At 39.2% G+C, this 22,770-nt stretch overlaps 3 protein-coding genes across 19 annotated transcripts in view; all 3 read right to left on the bottom strand.

Moving 5' to 3' along the window:
- Positions 1-4,024: 4,024 nt before the first annotated feature.
- Positions 4,025-22,770, bottom strand: part of LOC136241850 (intraflagellar transport protein 80 homolog) — a 23,261-nt gene continuing 4,515 nt past the window's right edge. The window contains exons 2-10 of one of the 5 annotated variants that reach the window (XR_010694430.1): positions 8,293-8,505; positions 6,780-7,265; positions 6,380-6,462; positions 6,035-6,213; positions 5,628-5,722; positions 5,442-5,516; positions 5,374-5,395; positions 5,178-5,292; positions 4,845-4,857 (exon numbers count right to left, since the gene is read on the bottom strand). Coding sequence is in view for 2 of the 5 variants with exons in the window: in XM_066033221.1 (XP_065889293.1) it covers position 5,395; positions 5,442-5,516; positions 6,035-6,213; positions 6,380-6,462; positions 6,780-6,933 (492 nt within the window). In the remaining 3 variants the exon portion in view is untranslated. Of the gene's footprint in view, positions 4,164-4,644; positions 4,858-5,177; positions 5,396-5,441; positions 5,517-5,627; positions 5,723-6,034; positions 6,214-6,379; positions 6,463-6,779; positions 7,266-8,292; positions 8,506-22,770 lie in introns of those variants that run through there. The other 4 variants (XR_010694429.1, XR_010694428.1, XM_066033222.1 and 1 more) reach the window with 4 other exon arrangements.
- Positions 10,485-13,870, bottom strand: LOC136240826 (uncharacterized). Its single transcript, XM_066031884.1, has 7 exons — positions 12,496-13,870; positions 12,391-12,438; positions 11,636-12,339; positions 11,350-11,577; positions 11,063-11,294; positions 10,961-11,014; positions 10,485-10,914 (listed from the first exon to the last, which is right to left on the bottom strand). The coding sequence occupies exons 1-7, from the start codon at positions 13,571-13,573 to the stop codon at positions 10,604-10,606; spliced, it is 2,655 nt and encodes an 884-aa protein (XP_065887956.1). The 5' UTR covers positions 13,574-13,870; the 3' UTR covers positions 10,485-10,603.
- The window catches only part of LOC136241848 (intraflagellar transport protein 80 homolog), a 16,845-nt gene continuing 8,184 nt past the window's right edge, over positions 14,110-22,770 (bottom strand). For 10 of the 13 annotated variants that reach the window (XM_066033208.1, XM_066033210.1, XM_066033212.1 and 7 more), the window contains 8 exons: positions 20,757-20,867; positions 16,815-17,083; positions 15,566-15,702; positions 15,244-15,369; positions 14,862-15,034; positions 14,270-14,344; positions 14,172-14,223; positions 14,110-14,120 (listed from right to left, as the gene is read on the bottom strand). In XM_066033208.1, coding sequence (XP_065889280.1) covers positions 14,893-15,034; positions 15,244-15,369; positions 15,566-15,702; positions 16,815-17,083; positions 20,757-20,867 — 785 coding nt within the window. In that variant the 3' untranslated portion in view covers positions 14,110-14,120; positions 14,172-14,223; positions 14,270-14,344; positions 14,862-14,892. Of the gene's footprint in view, positions 14,121-14,171; positions 14,224-14,269; positions 14,345-14,770; positions 14,808-14,861; positions 15,035-15,243; positions 15,370-15,565; positions 15,703-16,814; positions 17,084-20,756; positions 20,868-22,770 lie in introns of those variants that run through there. The other 3 variants (XM_066033218.1, XM_066033216.1, XM_066033219.1) reach the window with 3 other exon arrangements.

The raw sequence follows: 22,770 nt of genomic DNA, 5'->3' as shown, positions 1-22,770 counted from the left end.
GGAATATTTCTAATTGTAGCTGAAACTATTATATCACACATGAAAGGTACGAGAATCTCATCAACTGTTGACTTTACAGCTAGCTTGTTTTCTACAGCATATAATCTTTAACTATAAACGCAGCCTATATATCACCACAAATTTTTGAAGTGAGTGTTTTTGCATACCTAGAACCCCCTCCTCCTCCGCCCAAAAATGAAGTCATTTTATGTACTGAATACAACCTCTATTATCTACTCTTGATACAACTGTATCTCATAAAGGCCTCAAATACTAAAAGTCCAGTATTTACCTATTAGTGTACTTCACACAAAGAGTATTCTCCAACCAGTAAACACTAAACAGATCAAATCTCATTTTTAAAATAAAACATTTGATTGCATGACTGGTAAGATATTCAGCAATTACTGACTAGGGACCCGCCGATTATGCTGGCATAATAATGAGCATAATAGGTGCCTGAAAGCATTGAGCATAATGCTAGCATAATAGGCAGAACACTTATGCATTACCATAAATTCTTGGTTATCAAAATACATATCACAGAAAAAGATCGATATACTCTAATAGAACAATCAGAGAATAGTCAGACAGCTGACTGTTCTATTAGAGTATATCGATCTTTTCTGTGACATGCATTTTGACAAGCAAGGATTTAGAGTCTGTGCTTCAGCAACTTGCTATTTACTATAAAGTGCAAATTTACTAGGAAAACATGGGAATTGAGGTATAGATGTCGAGCATAATTTGAGCATAATAGTAGGCATTCCAGCCCGATTATTAAATTTTAGAAAAACAGGCTTTTTATATGCTCAATAGATAGAGTATTGATTGCCGATCTCAGAAATATATAGTTTATTGGGTTGGAATTAGTTACTTTGGCATGCACAGTGCTTAAAAACTAAAAAAAGGTACATTTTTTCTCCAGGGCTCCCCATACATTTTAAAGGGGAAAATGGCACAATTGAATCAGGAAGCCATCTATCAATCTGGAGTATCTTGAAACTGCAGTTGCTTCTAGCTGCAAGTTTGTACATGTAATGAGAGTAACTTCAGGTCTTATTGGATCTCAGCGATCTTTGTATACTTTGTGGTGAGCAAATATGCTTCACCTATTGCACACTTCTCAATACAATGGTGTATACCCATATAGGCAAGTGGCCATCTCAAGTTGGTAAAAACATCAAGTTAACAACTTATAAAGGTAAACAACTAAAGTGGAGGTGCCACAATGATGCAACAATACCTAAGGTGGAGTTGTGGTTCAATTATGGCATTGTTATGCCGACTTTGAAGTGGTTCATACTTTTGAGCTGATGACTCAGCCATCAGAAAATTGCTCTGGAGCTGAAAATCGCTAACCCGAGTGAAGTAACTACGCACTTTAAAGTAAGCACCAGTGACTACCTTCCACCCGACAGTACGTTTTTTTAAGTTTTAAAGTATTCTACATATATTACAAGGCTTGAAAAGATTACAAAACAACACAAAACGTACTTATATGTAACGCACACGATAAAACTAAGATTTTCATGATGATCAGCGTGTGAACAAACCCCACAGCGATTTTCATCCTCATTGGAGCTCAGATGACGGAGCAATCCCAAGTTAAACACGAGTTGTCATTTTGTGCCAGGGTTCTATTGGGGAATATACGGAGAATTTTTTTATTAAAAAATCTCGGATACTGAAATGCCTAATAATAGGTAAACATTGAGCGTTAATTTAAGCATAATAGGCAAAATTTTGAGCAGTGCAGCATAGCATAATAGGCAAAATAATAAGCATAATCGACGGGTCCTTATTACTGACTGACTACTCTAATAGGGCACCTCAAACGGTATATAAGGCCACTCCAATTGGTAGTTATGTTTCTGGTCCTTTGAAAATGAGTCCTAGGTGCGGGCGGGCGGAATTCAGCAACAAAGCAACAATGAAGTGACTGCTCAATTAGAGTACTTTTGTGATTTACTGACTGTTCTATTAGAGTATATCGATCTGTACTATGCACTATGTCCATTTCTTGCAGGTTTTCACTGATAAAATACAAATTGTGGTTAGAATTAGCATACTTGTTGCTGCCCAATATTGTTTCTGAAATCCAGGTTTTTCAAAAAGCTGATGCGGGAATTTTACCCATGTATCTCGTGTATTTCTGAAATTTAACATTCTCCAAAAAAGGATGCGGGCGGTTGACCAGAAACATAATTACCAATTGGAGTGGCCTAATATATATATATATATATTAATTATTTCCAAAAGTGATCCGGGTAAATCTGGAGTAGCTGGAACACTTCCTATGGCCCAAATAGTTGCCACTAAATACTGGGTAGACAAGCCTACCTAGTTCTGCTATCCTTACATATACAGTAGACCGTCAATTATCCAAATACAGAATGACCACTCTATTAGAGTACACTGTACATCCTGTTAGTAGGCTAGTCTCGCGTGCCAGACGGTTTGTGTGGGGGCGGCAAATAAACCGTCTGGTCACTGTTGCACACTTTCCGTGAACTCACTGGAATGCAATTAGATTACATCACGGCATTGTTTTGCGCCAAGGATGATGCAATAATCGTTCCAATCACCTCTTTGAGCAGACTAAGACAATAATTGTCCTGGTGACGTATTCGAAACATTGCTGAACGTCTTCCTCGACAATTCTGTCGTTTCACAAATCCGTAGCGAACCACGATCGTTCTTATACGAACGATTTTAAGAGCCCTGTACTAGGGAAACAAAGATCCTAAGCCCATGACGTTGTTAAACTTTCGAAAAAGTGATCTGTAGCCGAGATTCAGTTCTTTATTACACTAAGAATTTGAATTATTAGTGGTTGTTTCGTCACAGTGCGCGAAGCGATCTGATTGGCTCTGCCAACATTCCGGCAGTGGTCCCGGAATGTGTGCAACAGTGACCAGACGGTTTATTTACCGCCCCCACACAAAACGTCTGGCACGCGAGACTATTAGTAGGCATTCCAGCCTGATTTTTAAATTTTGGAAAAATGGGCTTTTTATATGCTCAATAGATAGAGTATTGATTGCCAATCTCAGAAATATATAGTTTGTTGGGCTGGAATTAGCTACTTTGGCATGCACAGTGCTTAAAAACTGAAAAAAGGTACATTTTTCCTCCAGGGCTCCCCTTACTTCAGGAAGCCATCTAGCAATCTGGACTATCTTGAAACTGCAGTTGCTTCTTGCTGCAAGTTTGTACATGTAATGAGAGTAACTTCAGATTGTATTGGATCTCAGCAATCTTTTGTATGCTTTGTGGTGAGCAAATTAAATATGTTTCACCTACATAGTACACACTTCTCAATACAATGGTGTATACCCATAGGCAAGAGGCTATCTCAAGTAAGCAAAAACATCAAATTAACAACTTATAAAGGTAAACAACTAAAGTGGAGGTGCCACAATGATGCAACAATACCTAAGATGGAGTTGTGGTCTCAAATATGGCATTGTTATGTCAACTTTGAAGTGGTTTATACTTTTGAGCTGATACAGCCACCAGAAAATTGCTCTGGACCTGAAAATCACTAACCAGAGCGAAGTAACTACACACTTTAAAGTAAGCACCAGTAACTACCTTCCACCCAACTACGTTTTTTAAAGTTTTAAAGTATTCTACATACAACAAGGCATGAAAAGATTACAAAACAACACAAAACTTACTTAAACGTAACGCGCACGATAAAACTAAGATTTTCATGATGATCAGTGTGTGGACAAACCCCACAGCAATTTTCATCCTCAATGGAGCTCGGATGACAGAGCAATCCCAAGTTAAACACGAGTTGTTATTTTGTGCCAGGGTTCTATTGGGGAATATACGGAGATTTTTTTTATTAGAAAATCTCGGATACTGGAATGCCTACTATATTCCAACAGAGCTTTGTAATGTATGAGTTTCAGTTATCCGAACAGTTCACTTATCTGAACACTTTTACCATTGCCTGAGAACATTGGGGCTTGAAAAAACAAGGATCCACTGTATAGGAGCAAATTTTACTCAGTAGACTACTAGACACTATACATAAGTGATGCATGTTGACGATTATGAAAAGTTTCAAAGTTAAAAGTTCAAGTTTTCTCTGACTCTTTTTCTACTTCCATTGCAATCTTTGCATTTATCTTCTCCCAGTCCAAACTGATCTGTAGAACAACAACAACACACTCAGTAATATCAATCGGTTCAATACTAGCTGCATGTGTGTGTGTGTGTGTGTGTGTGTGTGTGTGTGTGTGTGTGTGTGTGTGTGTGTGTGTGTGTGTGTGTGTGTGTGTGTGTGTGTGTGTGTGTGTGTGTGTGTGTGTGTGTGTGTGTGTGTGTGCACATGTGAATTGGTAGTGCAGTGATCAATGTACACATGGGTCATCGCTCTACTCAAATTGGTCTACCAGTTGTATTAATAGAGATTTGTAAACCAGTGACTAATTATACACCCCACTTAATAAGTAAGACTTTCAAGTATGTACCTAGACCATCACTCATGAGCAAGTAGTACATTAGCAAGCATTATTTTGGAAATAAAGTGCAGAGGTGATCACAAGTGTACAAAAATGGCAACTAGCTATAAGGTTGTTGTGATGTTTGTCTGGTGTGCAAGTGTGTACAATAATGTTATCAACCAACCAATACTAGTCATCTTGCTGGTGCTACCAAAGCTCCTCACAGGTGTGATGTAGAGGTCATGGTTCTTATCCAGTAGGATCAGTTGTCGGGTAGCTGGGGGACCATGATGATCAAGTGCAATTGTCAACAACTCAGTGTTGTGTTTTAGTGACTTCCCTGATGAGGAGGATGTACCCAGTGGCTTACCAGTGAGGGAATCAAACATGTGAACAACTACACAACAGAATAAACACAGTGAAAATAAATAAATTATTTGACAAACAGCTTCAGTTAGCAACAAAATTATGTGAAGGAGTTATGCTACTATGAAAGGATGTAATGGATAGCCTCATTTATTGTAACAAATTTCACTACAAAATATGAGCTCCTTGACTAGTAATTGTATTGCACAGAACTGCTTTAACTTGAGACCAAGTTATTGCAATGGAGGTAAATTGATAGAGTAGCTACAGTATACAATCAGCTCTTTTATTAGTGAAGTCTCAAATTAATACTATTAAATACACTAGTACAGATGATATAACACAACTAACCTTTTTCATCCTTCTGATCCAGAATACACACTGTGTCATTACACACAGTCACTGTATGAGGGTTGAGTGAGTCTGGTAGTAAACCAAGTTGTTTGATGGAGCAAATGTGACGACCCTGTCAACACAAAACAATTCAACCTCATAACTTGTTATTCATCCACCACACTACATAAGAGATCAACTGTAGGCCACTCACACTATCCACCAACAAGAAATGTCTATAAGTGTGTAGTAACATGTTAGCACTTGTAATGGAACACTAACCATTCTGCTTGTTGAATAAGTATCACCAAACCTCCTTTAAGGTCCATAGTCACTGGTGTATTCCAGCTACGAGAACTACACAACACAATTATTGTATATCTTGTACATAACAGGTTAGTCCAGTACTGCCACAATGTTTCCCAGGTATACGTATATACACAAGTGACTACAGGGTGCAAACTATACCTTGGTTGATTTGCCTATCCATGGTGACACTTTTAAGCCAAATCCCAACACTGTAGACTAATACAAACAGAAGTTATGGCTGCCAATGTACACACCTGTAATTCAGTATATAACCACTGTACAAATCGATTTCCTTGCTCTTCCTATTGTCTAGTGCTATATAGGATGAAACTTTAATGATCCTTTCCTTGTACACTAGAGATAATGCTGAGGAAAAAAATTCAGAAGTTGTGCAAACTAGGTGGGTTTTTGCTGAGATGGTCACATACGTATAGGTCATGAGATATTACATTTAAATTCAGGGTTTTTCCTATACCTTATCTACGTATGTGAGGGAGCAACAATTCAGGTAGCTGGTAATGCATTTGTTACCATGGAACTCATCTATTACAACATAATACTCTTACTTGTAGATGTAACACTGTGTTGGTGTGGTGACTACGAGGTGATCCCAACCAAGAGAAGCTCGGACAACATGTTCAGGGAATTCCAAGTGTTCAGCCGACTCATTTGAGATGTCTACCATATCTATAGTATGGTCAGCATTTACTGTAGCACACCAGTTCTTCCACTCCAACTGCCATGCCTAGTAGGATGAATTACACTGCTAAATTGTACACACACACACACACACACACACACACACACACACACACACACACACACACACACACACACACACACACACACACACACACACACACACACACACACACACACACACACACACACACACACACACACACACATACGTGTGACTGTTTACTAGATAGATACTTAAGCATGTTGGGATGGCCTGAGCTAACATTAATTGTGCCATTTGACAGTTGAACTTCTATGAACAAGATAAAAGAAGTATGAGCGTCATGTACATGTACGTACAGTGAACAGTAAAATTTGGTGATCATGATACTGTATGTACAAGTGGATGATGAATAAGAATATACATGTGTTACTTGATAAGCAAAATGATGAGTTGGCACATGGCGAGCAATGTGGAAAGCTGGTACATGGCCTATTTGTATGGAAGAACAGTATCTAATAATGGACCTTTATAATTAAACATTACTGTAAATGGCCTGGCACAAGCCTGTAAAGTAGAGGTACTTATAATAAGATAACATGCCAGTCACAGGCTTGTGAAAAGCCTACCTGCTAATTTTAGGAGTGATCTAATAGGGCATCTCAAGTGGTATATAATCATTTCCAAAAGTGATCCGGGTAAATCTGGAGTAGCTGGAATACTTCCTATGGCCCAAATAGTTGCCACTAAATACTGGGTAGACTTATATATACAGTAGACCATCAATTATCCAAAAGCAGAATGACCACTCTATTAGAGTATTTTGAGTACACTGTATGTCCTATTAGAGTATTCCAACAGAGCTTTGTAATGTATGAGCTTCAGTTATCTGAACAGTTCACTTATCTAAACACTTTTACCATTGCCTGAGAACACTGGGGCTTGGATCCATTGTATAGGAAGAAATTATATTCAGTAGACTACTAGACACTATACATAAGTGATGTATGTTGATGATTATGAAAAGTTTCAAAGTTAAAAGTTCAAGTTTTCTCTGACTCTTTTTCTGCTTCCATTGCAATCTTTGCATTTATCTTCTCCCAGTCCAAACTGATCTGTAGGACAACAACAACAACACACTTTTAGACTATGGTACAGCTCATTTACAGGGTTACTAAATCACTTAGTCACCTGACATGCTCATTTAGTCACCTACACATGTTCATTTAGTAACCCGCCCTCAGGCAATTTTGTACGTGAAAATAATTATAACACGAAAGGTGCACTGGAGTACTTGATAATACTGTAATACAATTCTTCTCCGTGTTCTGCGAATAATTCTGGACAAATAGTAGACTAAACGGCGTATCTACTGTAGCTCTAGCCGTTACTCTGGTTACCGGTTGAATAATTATTTTTGTGGGCGCTGTAAGGACTTCAGGAATAAACCGTTCTGCCGTTCTGCATTGCTCTTTCACCCCACCCTAATGCTCTGGCTATAAAAGTATGTACTTTAAACCATAGTCTAAATAAGTTAGACACTGCGACCAACGGGAACTAAGCGATTTAGTAACCCCTCTGGCCCTTAGTAGCGCCCTCGCTGCGCTCGGGACGCTACAGCCTCAGGCCATTGGGGTTACTAAATCGCTTAGTTCCCTTGGTCTTGGTGACTAACTATTATTTAGTAATATCAATTGGTTCAATACTAGCTGTGTGTGTGTGTGTGTGTGTGTGTGTGTGTGTGTGTGTGTGTGTGTGTGTGTGTGTGTGTGTGTGTGTGTGTGTGTGTGTGTGTGTGTGTGTGTGTGTGTGTGTGTGCACACATATGTGAATTGGTAGTGCAGTGATCAATGTACACATGGGTGATCAATGTACACATGGGTCATCACTCTATTCAAATTGGTCTACCAGTTGTATTAATAGAGATTGTAAACCAGTGACTAATTATACACCCCACTTAATAAGTAAGACTTTCAAGTATGTACCTAGCCCATCACTTATGAGCAAAGAGTAGATTAGCAAGTATTATTTTGGAAGTAAAGTGCAGAGGTGATGACAACAGTACAAAAATGACAACTAGCTATAAGATTGTTGTGATGTTTGTCTGGTGTGCAAGTGTGTACAATAATGTTATCAACCAACCAATACTAGTCATCTTGCTGGTGCTACCAAAGCTCCTCACAGGTGTGATGTAGAGGTCATGGTTCTTATCCAGTAGGATCAGTTGTCAGGTAGCTGGGGGACCATGATGATCAAGTGCAATTGTCAACAGCTCAGTGTGGTGTTTTAGTGACTTCCCTGATGAGGAGGATGTACCCAGTGACTTACCAGTGAGGGCATCAAACATGTGAACAACTACACAATAGAATAAACACAGTGAAAATAAATTAATTATTTGACAAACAGTTTCAATTAGCAACAAAATTATGTGAAGGAGTTATGCTACTATCAAGAGTATATAATGTGGGAGGGAGAGTGTTGAACTACGCTATGGCCTGTGAAAAATCAGCCCGTTAAGTCCTATGGCCTCGACAAGAAGTGTAAATAGGTGAGACCGGCGTGCGATGCTGTGGGTTGAGAGCACGCAAGCTTATATGCACGTGCGTCACAAATATGGCTGAGTGCAGTTCGACTGAGAATGGAGTAGTAGGTGCCAGAAGACGAAGTACACGGCGCAAACTGTTAGAAAAAGAAGTAGAATCGGCGAGCAAGCAAAGAAGGACGGACGTAACTCAGTGTGAGACAAATAATGGAGAAAACTCGAATGCAGGAGCGACCACAGCTAGAGCAGCCCAAGTCACGAAGCAAAAAAAACCCTCGAAAGAAGGCTAGAGCAAGCAATTCCAAGGAATCAGAGTCCACAAACGACGATGGCTCAATTGTAACCACGGCTCGAGCATCCCTAGCCACAAAGCAAAAACCCGCTCAAAAGAAGGCTAGTCTAAGAACAAGCAGTTCAAAGGGAACAAAAAGCTCAGAGCTTATAAGCGGCAAAGGTTCAAGTGCTGGAGCAACCACGGCTCAAGCAGCCCAAGCCATGCAGCAGAAAACCTCTCAAAAGAAGGGCAAAACTAGTAAAACTAAAGCAATGAAGAAATCAGAGAGGGATGAGTTGTTGCAGTCAATACAAAGTATCAGTAGTGAGGTTATACAGTGGGAAGTAATCAGTAAACTGAAGGAAACTTTTGATGATGGTGGATTACTGAAAGATTTTGCAAATGTGTTGTGTACATCAGAGCAGCCTCTTCGAGAAGTGCTTGTGCATCACCATCGTTACTTTGGGACACTTTACATCAGCAGCAAGAAACTTCCAGACTCCTTCTTACGATTCCAGCTAGATTGGCACAATTACTGTAGTGTTTTCCTGCTTAGTGAAGAATATTCTTTGCAAGACATAGATTACCAAGAGCTGGCTGAACACCCTGTGAATACCCTTCGAAGCACATGGTTGGAATTTTGTAAAGCAAATGGAATGCCTGTTCCCCACTGTAACAAGGTTATGATAACAGTGTCATCTACTGTGTACCACTTTCTATTAGAACATGTAACTCGATTTCAGAAACAACTTGTTGAGTCTGGGAGTGTAACAATAGGAACAGATGAAGACGGCGTGTACTACCGTTTTGGAGGAGCAGCACTTTGTAGTATGTTGCATGCGCTATACAAGGAAATCAAACAGTGCTCTGATGACCAAAGAAATGTCCTTTCTCAAAAAATCACTGTGCTACAAGCTATCGATACCAAGGACAAATCGTGCATTCCAGGATACTTAAAGTATCGTGACAGGGGTTACATGTATTTCCCTGATCCACTTTTTGTACCACACCTTCGTGAAGTGGACATGGTCTTAAAGCAGGTGGTCAATTCAAAAGGGTTAAATGAACATGGGGCTGATTTAATAAAGGTGAACACTGGTAGATAGTTTAACTTTATAGTAAATTCTAAAAACTATTCATCTTTATTAGAGACCATGACTGGGTGTGATAGTCTCAAACGCTTGTGTATATTTTGAAATATGTTGTTGTCCTTTGCAAATTGAATTATAACTGTTGTTGTTTCTTGCAGGTGGGACACACTACTGTCGCTGCACGTCATGATCTACGAGAATCATTTAAAAATGTATTGGCCCAAAAGCTACCAAACATCGAGACTTTCAATGAAGAAGTTTTAGAAAGTGTTTTTGTAGAGTTTACTAGGAAATTGTGCAATACTAGAATTCAAGAGTTCGTCTCTTCAATGAAACAACAACTAGCAACTAAGAAGGGTGTGGCATCCACTGTAGAAGTAAACTTACGGAACACACTGTTAACTCATCACACACAACTGGGGGCTAAGTTCACTGCAATATAGTACATGCATTCTTGACTGTATGATTTGGCACATATTGTGCATGTGAAATTTCAATAAAGATAAAGTAGTACATTAATACACTGGTCAATATATTACAAGTTAACTAGTCCTTTGTGCTTGCTTTACCATACTTGTGCTTTACTAATGGTAGCTCAATTCCAACAGACTGGTCTCGATAATCTTTCCCAGCTTGATGGCTAGCAACACACTGCTTAACCAAATGAGAACATCTTGCTATTGCATAGTTTGCCGCATCCAACTTTCCACCAGCACTGTATTTATATTGGCTAAACAAACTCTCCACTGCAGATCCAGAAATTCGAAGGGGTGAAATAAAGTATGTTGGATAGCAATTAAAAAACCATTTAGCAAAGGCGTTAAAGCCATAGACATCTATCCGTAGAAGGTCCCATGCTACAAATAGAAAAATAGAAAATACACACATTCTGAATCAGCTTACTTTGCCATGACAGGAACTCCCTTTGTGTGTTGGAAGTGTGTGGGAAATTTGGGCCTGTAGAAAGAAAACTAAAATCTCACACATATGTTCAAAGTAAAATACCGCATTCAAGCAGATCAGTAAGCCATCCGGAAAAGTAGCGGTATCCCTTGTTGATGTTATTCAGCACCTCAGAATTGAGACCTCTAATTCTTTCATGACTCAGAAACCCATGTTCAAACAGGCATTGACAGGCTTCCAAGTATGCCAATGTTTCAGCTGTCTTAGCTGCTTCTTCAGGTGTAGTATGGTCCTGATGAATATGCCAGTGGAGCTCTGACGATACCTGTTCTTGCTATTTCACAGCCAGATGACATAAATACACATTTCTCACAAAACCACATTATTACCTGCATTATCTTTGCTGGTAAGACATTTAATTTAGTCCACGCATCCCGCAAGCAGTGAGTTTCCTTCAGCTTTGGTACCATTCTTGCACAATTAAGCTTCACTCGACTCAATTCTCGTTGATACAAGTCATCAATCGTATCCCATCCAAACTTGCACTGGCCACTGCGCTGAAAATGCTTAGTACCAGTGCTCTTTGAAGAGAACAGTGCATTCACCATATTTTTGAGCTGGTAGAAAGTGAAAATTTAAGATCATTCGTGCATTATGATTATGATTGGTACATACCTGATGAGATGGGCAGATTAGCCAATAAATGTGATGAGGTGGATTGAATGGATTCACCATCCATGGTTTCACTTCAAAAATATCATCTTTGTTTTGAGCAACTGAATATACTCCATTGTGTTTGTGGCTTGCTTTTATGGCTGAAACATTCGAAGATGCACCATCACAAACCAACAGGCTTGTTTTCATGCCATAAAACTGAAACAGCTTGACTGTCTCTAAAACACATGCTATGACAAATTTCCCTTCCATGCAAGAAGAAGTTGTAAAGTAAGGTCCCACAATGTCGAATTCACTGGTAAGGTCACGCCATAGAAACTGGAGTATATAAGATGTTTGCTGTGCAATGTCAGGTTCTTTCAATAATCTATAAATGTCGTTAAGGGAAGACAATTCTTGGTGGGTCATGACAACGCCCATCAGCTGATGGCTACGCGAGTTCCACATCAGTTGACATGCAACTTTCACCTCATCAAATATGAGTACCCCATCCGATTTGGGCTCTTGTTTACCAGCTTCTCTGCACTGTTCCTTGAAGATTACATAACGAGCAACCTGCCTCTCTATGCACTGACTGCTTGCTCCTGGTTCATGCATAAATGCTCCAGTGTAGGCTTGTAATGTTGACCTGGATGGCAATTGCAAAATTCCAAAACTTTTAAGAGCCTTATAAGCTGCAGGACTCCTGGTATATACTGCTAAGGCTAAACATAAAAGTGCTACATAAATGGGATTCAACATACAAAGTAACTGACCAATTCTAACAGTTATCATGCTCCATCTGTTACCTCGCTCTCCAGAAACTGACAAACAATCATATAATAATAATATAATCAATTAAACAGTACTGTAAAGCTTACCATTCTTGGACTGATCATGCAGGAACTGCTGCTTCTGACGCTTACTATCAGTGTACCAGATCTCCTTCATTAAATCACCAACTCCGTGTTCACTACCTTCAAGTAAAATCTTTTCCAACTCTTCAGTCCTAATACTCTCCACAATAGCACACATCTCGTCATGTTGTTCATCATTCAACGTTACATCTGACTCGGAACACTTTTCCAACTTTCGTAATAAATTGGATCTCTCACTTTGCGCATGGCATTTTCTCTTATTCTGGCTAGCTGGAGACATATATGAAAGCCTGGCCCGTGATGATGACAATTGCCTTTTCAGCTTTCGACTAGGGCTTTCTGCTAAAGTACGGCGTCTTTGGCAATTCAAATAGTGGATTAGCCTCTTACAAGCAGCACAGTTAACTTCCATAGATGCTTTTTCAGCTGCAGTTGCATTGCTGGCCAGCAAAAACCATAGCTTGCAGTTTACTGAGTCTACTCGGGCAAAAGGCTCTGCAGTTTTCCTCACACTTTTAATATCAAAGCGGATAGTTTCAAAATAATGCGAGTTGTAATACTTTGGGTCAATACCAGGACAAAATTTGTATCCAGAGCCAGCACGAAATTGACGGCACAATTCCTTCACATCCCTGACAGACTTCAAGGTACCTGAAATCAGTTTCTTCATCATCACATGAACTTCGTACTCCATTCCCCTGATGGTTACTTGGACTCGCGAAGTAAAGCCAAATGGACGGTGAAACATCAGTGTTTGCTGAGTTATCACTACCATAGAGTTCCCTGCGTCGTCTTGTGCTTTAACAAAACACAGATCCGGAAAATCATTGGTCCCCAGCTCGCACACTTCGTGATGAAAAAGCTCATGTTCCGCTCGATCCACCTCCCCAATCTCTACAGGACCGTTGTTCTCCTCTCCAGGCACTCCTTCACCTCGTTCTTCACTTACTGCTCTCGCTTCAGTCCCTTTACTGTCACCGGCGATGCCATCTTGCAACTCATAATCGATTTCCCGTTCAATATCACTGGACATTTCAACCATTTGCTGAACCACTGTATGTCTCGAAGGGGTTTCAGCCATCGTTCACTTTGGTTCTTGCGGCCATGAGGTCTTAGCCGCCTTGACATAGACGTGTCGATTCGTGCCTATCAACACCAGTCGAGATTACGTAAATACACGTAGGCATCCGTAAATATCCGGAAACACTTAACGGGCTCATTTTTCACAGGCTATAGCGTAGTTCGACACTCTCCCTCCCACATTATATACTCTTGCTACTATGAAAGGATGTAATGGATAGCCTCATTTATTGTAACAAATTTCACTACAAAATATGAGCTCCTTGACCAGCAATTTTATTGCACAGAACTGCTTTAACTTGAGACCAAGATATTGCAATGGAGGTAAATTGATAGAGTAGCTACAGTATACAATCAGCTCTTTTATTAGTGGATAGATCCCTCAAATTAATACTATTAAATACACTAGTACAGATGATATAACACAACTAACTTTTCTCATCCTTCTGATCTAGAATACACACTGTGTCATTACACACAGTCACTGTGTGAGGGTTGAGTCAGTCTGGTAGTAAACCAAGTTGTTTGATGGAGCAAATGTGACGACCCTGTTAATACAAAACAATTCAACCTCATAAATTGTTATTTATCCACCACACCTCATAAGAGATCAACTGTAGGCCACTCACACTATCCACCAACAAGAAATGTCTACAAGTGTGTAGTAACATGTTAGCACTTGTAATGGAACACTAACCGTTCTGCTTGTTGAATAAGTATCACCAAACCTCCTTTAAGGTCCATAGTCACTGGTGTATTCCAGCTACGAGAACTACACAACACAATTATTGTATATCTTGTACATAACAGGTTAGTCCAGCACTACCACAATGTTTCCCAGGTATATGTATATGCACAAGTGACTACAGGGTGAAAACTAAACACCTTGGTTGATTTGCCTATCCATGGTGGCACTTTTAAGCCAAATCTCAACACTGTAGACTAATACAAACAGAAGTTATGGCTGCCAATGTACACACCTGTAGTTTATTTTCAGTATATAACCACTGTACAAATCAATTTCCTTGCTCTTCCTATTGTCTAGCGCTATATAGGATGAAACTTTAACGATCCTTTCCTTGGACACTAGAATATAGTGCTGAGGAAAAAATTCAGAAGTTGTGCAAACTAGGTGGGTTTTTGCTGAGATGGTCACATGTAGGTCATGAGATATATTAGATTTAAATTCACCCCATACCTTATCTCTGTATGTGAAGGAACAACAATTCAGGTAGCTGGTAATGCATTTGTTACCATGGAACTCATCTATTACAACATAATACTCTTACTTGTAGATGTAACACTGTGTTGGTGTGGTGACTACGAGATGACCCAACCAAGAGAGGCTCGGACAACGCGTTCAGGAAACTCCAAGTGTTCAGCCGACTCATTTGAGATGTCCACCATATCTATAGTATGGTCAGTGTTCACTGTAGCACACCAGTTCTTCCACTCCAACTGCCTAGCAGGATGAGGGAAGAATTACACTGCTAAATTGTACATTACTACATGCGTACAAACATGCACGCGCACACATGCTCACACACACACACACACACACACACACACACACACACACACACACACACACACACACACACACACACACACACACACACAAACACACAGAGCTACTCATATTACAAACACAAAGATGGATAGCTAACTTACCTGTCAACCACATGGGCAAAGATCACTCTACCATCAGCACACCCAGCAGCCAATTGTGTACTATCCATAGTCCAAGATAAAGAGAACAGTGTACCTGAATCTGGTTTATCCAGACTATAGGACCACTAGTAAAACAATATGGCCAAATAAACATTGTTAAGATTGCATTAACTCCAAGTGCCCATAATATGACAAGAACAATTTAATCACTGAAGGTTACAGAATTCAATAACTACATAATAAGGATCACAGAGATGCTTAATTATCAAGGTACACCATACATACAATCCAGTTGTTTGCTCTATACTCAATATTACTCATCCCAGTACGGTCACACAACCTGATGGTGTTGAAAGCTCCCACAGCAAACATCTCACCACTGGGAGCCCATGATAGGGATGCAATTGGTGAGTCATGGAGACCAGATGTGTACAAATTACGACCATAACTGTCCCACACCTAACAGATCCAGATAACAGACAGTAGTAATGTATAACAGACTGCTTTATATAGTATCCATGTATGTACACAGTAACATGAGCACACACTACACACACACAAAAAGAACAAATAAAAGTGTGCTACTAGACAGTGTGGACAATGAACACTCTGCAGGATGTCTCACAGGTGAAGGTGTGGGCAACCAGAGTCTCACCGACCATGTGAACCATGAAAAATTGGCATTCCATTATAAAAATTATTGCTTGTTACCAGCCTTCTGCAAGCCTGTCAATGTTATAATGTCACTGGCCTGTCACAGCACTGTATTCTAGATTACACTGTTGTACCATTCCTGGGGCAGGCCTGTCTAGCAGGATGGTAATAGTATTGTGGAAGGTATGCAATTTCAATTTACAGGCATGTCACAATCAACGACTAGGGTATCCTGCAAAAAAAATTGTACAACAAGCCTGGAACACATACATGTAATTTGTTGCTATGGTAACCACTGTTGCTACTGGTTACTGTATTGTTTAGTTACTATACTAACTAGCCCACATTGTAAATTTCCAAGTTCCCTGCAGTGTTGACTAGTTATATATTACACCACACTGACTAACTTGCCACTCCATCTTCCTATTATGTTAAAGGTTTCATTTTGTATTTATAATCTTACTAACAAGTAAACTTTTCATTGTGGGATTCGAAATGTAATAGCGTTTACAGGTCTGTATCAGTTAGCACAGGCCTGGTACAGGACGTTACATCCACACCTCAAAATGAATGAATCTTTACAAGCCTGCCACAGGATTTGACTATTTTACAGGCTTGTTACCAGTTTATAATACAGGCCTGTATAAAATGCAACATAAGCCTGTTGTACACAATAGAGCAGGTCACAGGCCTGCTAACATACAAAAACAGCTAATTGCATGCCTGTACCAGGACTAAATTTTTGTAAGGGTTTGCTAATATCAGGTACCCAACAGGTAGACCATTAACACCAGGTCCCCATTAACAGCTGGTTAGCAATGTGAGTAAGTAAACATGAAAACACACTTTGTGCTCATGGATCACGCACGCACGCACGCACGCACGCACGCACGCACACATGTACACAATCTTCACACCCTATACTTCCTATCTTCACCACCAGATATAATCAGGTTGCCTAACAAACTCCAGTCAACAGCCGGTATTAGTCCATCATGAGCTTTCCACTGTAGTGACTTGCTAGATGGTTGTAGTGATTGAATTATCAGATGTTTACCACTAGTATAGAGTAACTGAGAACTGTCTGGTGACCATGAGACTGAGTAAACTGGACTGGAGCTCTGGACTAGTGTGGATTGTAACATCAGTGAATGTGACCACACTTTAACTTGACCATCTTCTCCAACTGTACAAATATGAAATAGCAACGTATTTACATACGTGGGTGTATTGCAAGGCTTAACAGAATACGTCACTACAAAGATTAGTCATTTTCTCACCAAAGTATTGTTTTAAAACAATTACGTATGTGTCATAATGATATCACTTGAGTACAAAAATGTACCCTCAAAACTAGGAGCTTTATTATTTCACCAAATTAACAATTATTAATTAACTGACTTTATAGAACTTAGCGTGGGCGAGATCAAAGGAAAAAGTGTACTTTAAATTTCATAAAGTACACTCTCAGCCGACTATCAGTGCTTCATCGACCACAAAGAGTGCTTTATTCGTTCAATAAAGCACTCTTTGTGGGCAATAAAGCACAATTGATACTACTCGGCCATGCGCCTCGTACTTAATTTTGTATATAGCACTCGCGGCTATGCTTTAACATACACATAATGTTTCATTCCCTTCAGTCAATTAAGTGTAGTTTAAAATAAATACATCCAATGTTATAAACTACTGTATCAAAAGATGTCACTAAGGCCAAATATTTTGCTTTATACTGTAGCAAATACAGCAAATGTATTACATAACATTCTATACAATGAGTAGGTATACATAGAACACTGTATTGACAAATGAATGATTTAAAGTTCCTTTTACCTTTCTTTGTGCCTACTTTCTTGTATGAGTGTTCAAGTTATGGGTAACAATATGTGTTTTGTACTATTGTCATTATGTAATCTACCAATAATTTATGCTCAAGAGAATAAGGATATGTGAGACTACAACAATAATGTATTATCCAAATTATAGTGAAAACATCTACACCTGTAGTTATATAATGGACATTTAATCTCATGTTTATTTACACTCTCTTGTATGTGATAATATTGATATCATGGTAATATTATTTGACCTCACTTGTTTCATTACTTTTTATTTCTATGACCCCAACTCAAATGTAATTTTTCTAAAATATCCTTGTACTTATTTGTTAACTTTAAGAACATAACTGATGACTGGTAAACTGTATCATAGGAAAGAATAGCACCAGCTAGGGGTATTATAACAAGTTGATGTTGTGCTACTTCTAAAAACCAGGCGCCATGCAGCTAGCTAACTCATCTGAAATAACTATAGACAGTATATACAACTATGAATTAACCAACTATGTATTACTACTTTATAATAGGGTAGTTTGGGTTGTGCAATAATATAATTAGCTATTTCTCGTATTTCGTAATTCATGAAATATTCGTAATTCGTTCAATTACGTTGCTATGCACTGCTAAGGAAGCGTTTGTTAAATAAACCGCTTTTACCAACATATTACGCACAAAACTATCTTCTAAACTGTTTTACAGTGTGACTAACGTGTTTTTTCCCACACATTCTCTCGACAAAGCCTCAAAGCTACTCTTCATTTTCGTTTGCGTACGTAAGGGATACGCCCCCTTTCAACTCGAAGCGGTAGGCTATTCCTGGCAGTGTACGAGGCCTGCACCGTTGTTTTTCAGTTGCTAAATGCCTGAAAACCTCAAGGGGAAGGTAGTCTGAGGAAAGTCACCACACCCGTATTTCAGTCCGCCGAAAAGAAACCACCTCAGAGCAAAGTTCACTTGTGCAAAAGTTTAATACAGACTTCATTTCACTTTTACTTCTTATGCTGCTTTTACCGTTATTAAACGATTTTGCTCACGTGGGTGCGTACGGACAAACATAGGTAGATAGGTAGATAGATAGGTACACACACACACTATTACGAAAACAATTTCAGTAAACCAGGCGTACGCCCACAGCCGGCCTTCGGCCGGCTGTGGGCGTGCGCCTGGTTTAAAAAAGTAATTAAACACCTTCACTATGAATAATTTACTGGACAACAATGTGACTATCTGATTTCATTTTCAGCTTGGTTCCACCTGTTAAACAGCATTAGAAATGAAGAGCAATACAAGAAGCATCTCTGTGACCACTATGGTAAACGTGCATCCTGATTACCAAATATACTAAGTGGTCATTCCACTTCGTTTCAGGTAGCTATGTTCTATCCATTATACAGCATTACCAATAAAGAACAGTACAGTAAGAGAAGTGCCTCTGAAATCAATCCATGTAGGAACCACCTATTTCTTCATGGTTTGTGTTAAACTACTACCAAAAATTCTTTCAAATGCATATTCGGCTTACATCACAGTCAATTGTGCTACAATGTTTGGAGGATAATATCCATTAACCGTAGAGTAATGTGGTTCAAACCGTATATTCATAGGATATTTAGTTTACGAGATATATACGTTTGAACATATGCATGTAACAAGAGCCACTATAGTGGCTTTCGCATTTAACGGGACACTTTTTATTATTAACTTAGGGGCCAAAGGGTTTTAAACAAATCAGTGGGAAAATTAATCTGGATGCAAGGTTTAGGAGAGAAATACTTAGTGATTTAACTCTCAATAGAATTTGGTAGATAGTGTAATATTTTGATATGTAACAAGCACCCCAAGAAGGCTATTGAAATGATCAGCAAACTCAATTGACAAATTTCCATATAAATTTTCTCTGTTTCATAACATGTAAGACTACATTCATACAGCCTGTAAGTTATAACCATTGAATTAAACACTTGTAGTTTATATTCTGTATTTATTACTACTGTACAATTTACCTTTCTGTTGTTACTACTTTGTAGCACTGTAGCTCCTACCTAACCTGCTTCTATTACTTCTATGGCTAAACTTTACTTGATGTATCTAAATGTAATAATAAAAGAATCTACATGCTCAAACATGTGGGATTCTTACAGATCCGGTTGCATTTAATATCTCATGAATGGGAATTTGGCTCATTTGAAGTAGCACTTGACCTGCTAAAAAACATGTACTTATTAAATCATTTAAGTGCACAATTTACAGGTAGTAATAATCTTACTCGATGAAGCATTTTAACTGGGAAAGTTACAGATGAATAAACATGATATAAGTGTTAGGGCTGGAAAAAAGATTTTGAGGCTTCGAAACCTTTGGAGGTGTAACCTTAAAGTGGTTTTACCCCTCGAAAGCTTTGTAACCATGGATACTGCCATGTGCAATCAGTCAAAGTCATGTGCTTTTTGGAAGCATGCAAATATCATGGATAAAATCATGATGTAAAATTTAACCTTTGTTCCAGCTCTAATATATACACGTAACAAGCGCCTATATATATAAGCATACATTCTTCCAGTATATGCGTGCCTAAGCTCAATGACACACACAATTATACCCACACTGTTATTAAACCCTATTGGTCTATCAAAAAAGGAAGGTATTGGCTTTCACTTTTGATAGATGACCACCTGATTGGTACTTTACACAAAAGACACAAACCACAAGAATGTCACAAAGGTTACATATCACATGGACTACACAAATATACACACACCCAAAAGGAAACATACACACACTACACATATACAGTCTATTTTAGGTTGGTTGTCCATGTAGGCCAATGCAAGAATATCACGTGAGTACAAATAACCAACAGTTCAATAACCAATGAAATTTTATGCCAGGCGGACGGAACTAGTTTAAACTGAAGGCTACAGATCTCATTGGTTACTTTCACAGACGTGATTTTTAATGCTTTGTTTCCCTAGTCAACCAACCAGAAATCAACTGTACTCATGTACACACATACACACACACCAGATACTAGAGCAGTATAGTCTTCACACCATCTTGTTGCCAGTACAGCTCCAGTGTGAGCCTCAACTGACTTCTCAACTCTACCCAGTTTGGAGAGGAACATCAACTTTCCTGTAAGAGACAATGATTGTGAGAAACTGCATGGTACATTATCACAAAAAGGCCTGACATCAGAGATCTGTGAAAGCAACTACAAGATACCTGGGGGCTACATACATAGATGGAAAGAACAAATTCACACAATTCACTTTGTATTATGACTACATCTATTCTACATTCAACAGTTTTATTACTATAAGATTGACTTCCTGTACTGACGGCTTTAGCTTTAAGGCCTTAGTAACAAAAGCAATTCCACGGAGTACTTGAAATGATACAGCATATCATGTACCTGGAGAGAAGGCCATGTTTTTGAAATAAAAAAAACACCATCCATTCACTTAGCTTAATTAACATAGGGCAGAAAAAAAATTAAGCATACCATGTATAGGATAGTGTTCTGATTCTTTGTTTGAAACAGTTTATAATGTAAGTTTTATTTGTGACCTAAGTGGATTATGAAGATGGTTATAGACTGCTAAAACTGAATAAACAATAATTTAGAGTTTCAATGTTACAACTACATAACACTACACAAGAACATTGATACATCCTATAATAGGTACAATTGCTTTAGGTGAAAAACACTTGGTGAGAAAGAGGTACAATGAAACATTCTGATCAATGTTTATGAAAACAAGTATAAGAAAAAAATTGGAATTTTAAAGTAGATTAGGGATAGTGTATAATGCTGCAATAAAAAGTACTGAAACAAGCTGGATCATAGTACGTAATGTCCAAATACTGTAAAACAATAAGAAGTGAATATCCCTACTGTGCATTCTTATACTTGTTTGTTTGCAAGCTCATGACCACTAAATATCTGCTGAGTTACTCACAGCACTATTGTACTAGATTATGACTCATACAATAACAACTGATCAGTGGGCGTGGCTCCACATAAGCCTGCAGACAATAATGGACGTGGATTCGTGCTTACATACGGACTGATGGATGGGCGTGGCTACCATATTATGTCTACAGACAGTAATTTATGTAAGTGGGCGTGGCTCACGAAAGAAGCAGTGCTATGCTATGACATGTAGTAACATGTCCACATTTAATTTAGCACATGAGGTCAGACCCGAATAATCTGTAAAGCAGGACCTGGATGACCTACTGTTACTAAATAAACTATAGACTTACACATTGCTATATAGAGTTGCTCTCTGTGATCGATATCAACAGTGAGTCACGTACGCGTGTTTTTGGTGTAACTGGCGACCACGTGTATTCGAATAGTTTGATGCAATATACACTGGTATGGAAGCCATACTGTAGTCTATTAACACTCAGCGGTAGAACCTTGACTGATGGCCATGGCAAAGAAGGATAAAAGGTAACACAATAGCACAAGCATTGTATGCTTATCAATATACCAAAGGTTTTTTTCTTAAGTGAACTAGAAACGTTTCTGTGAAAAAAATTTGGGCTGTAGCTGTAGCCACTTTTCCGCTACGCTTGACTGAAGACGTCAGGCAGGCAGGCAGGCAGGCAGGCAGGCAGGCAGGCAGGCAGGCAGGCAGGCAGGCAGGCAGGCAGGCAGGCAGGCAGGCAGGCAGGCAGGCAGGCAGGCAGGCAGGCAGGCAGGCAGGCAGGCAGGCAGGCAGGCAGGCAGGCAGGCAGGCAGGCAGGCAGGCAGGCAGGCAGGCAGGCAGGCAGGCAGGCAGGCAGGCAGGCAGGCAGGCAGGCAGGCAGGCAGACAGGCAGTAGAAAATTCTGTTGAATAATTTTTTTCTAAATTCTGTAGTAACTTGACGCAAACGTTTCGGGTCGATCTGAAGACACTTTTGGGCTTGGTTTTATCCAACCAATACTGTCATGTCATTGTGAGGAAAAATTGTGGCGGTTTTTGGGTTATTATACCACAGATCGCCCCCAAACCTTCGATGTCCTTAATATACATGTACAGTAA

This window comes from Dysidea avara, chromosome 12 (assembly GCF_963678975.1).
Source record: "Dysidea avara chromosome 12, odDysAvar1.4, whole genome shotgun sequence".
Lineage (NCBI taxonomy): Eukaryota > Metazoa > Porifera > Demospongiae > Dictyoceratida > Dysideidae > Dysidea > Dysidea avara.
The sequence above is the reverse complement of the archived record's forward strand: the minus strand, read 5'-3'. Positions and strand labels throughout refer to the sequence as shown.

Coding starts and splice junctions, on each gene's coding strand:
- LOC136240826 (XM_066031884.1), bottom strand. CDS start 13,573: ATGGCTGAAACCCCTTCGAGACATACAGTGGTTCAGCAAATGGTTGAA. Junction 12,439..12,495: donor GCATGATCAGTCCAAGAATG/GTAAGCTTTACA, acceptor ATTGTTTGTCAG/TTTCTGGAGAGCGAGGTAAC. Junction 10,915..10,960: donor GGAGTTCCTGTCATGGCAAA/GTAAGCTGATTC, acceptor TTCTATTTGTAG/CATGGGACCTTCTACGGATA.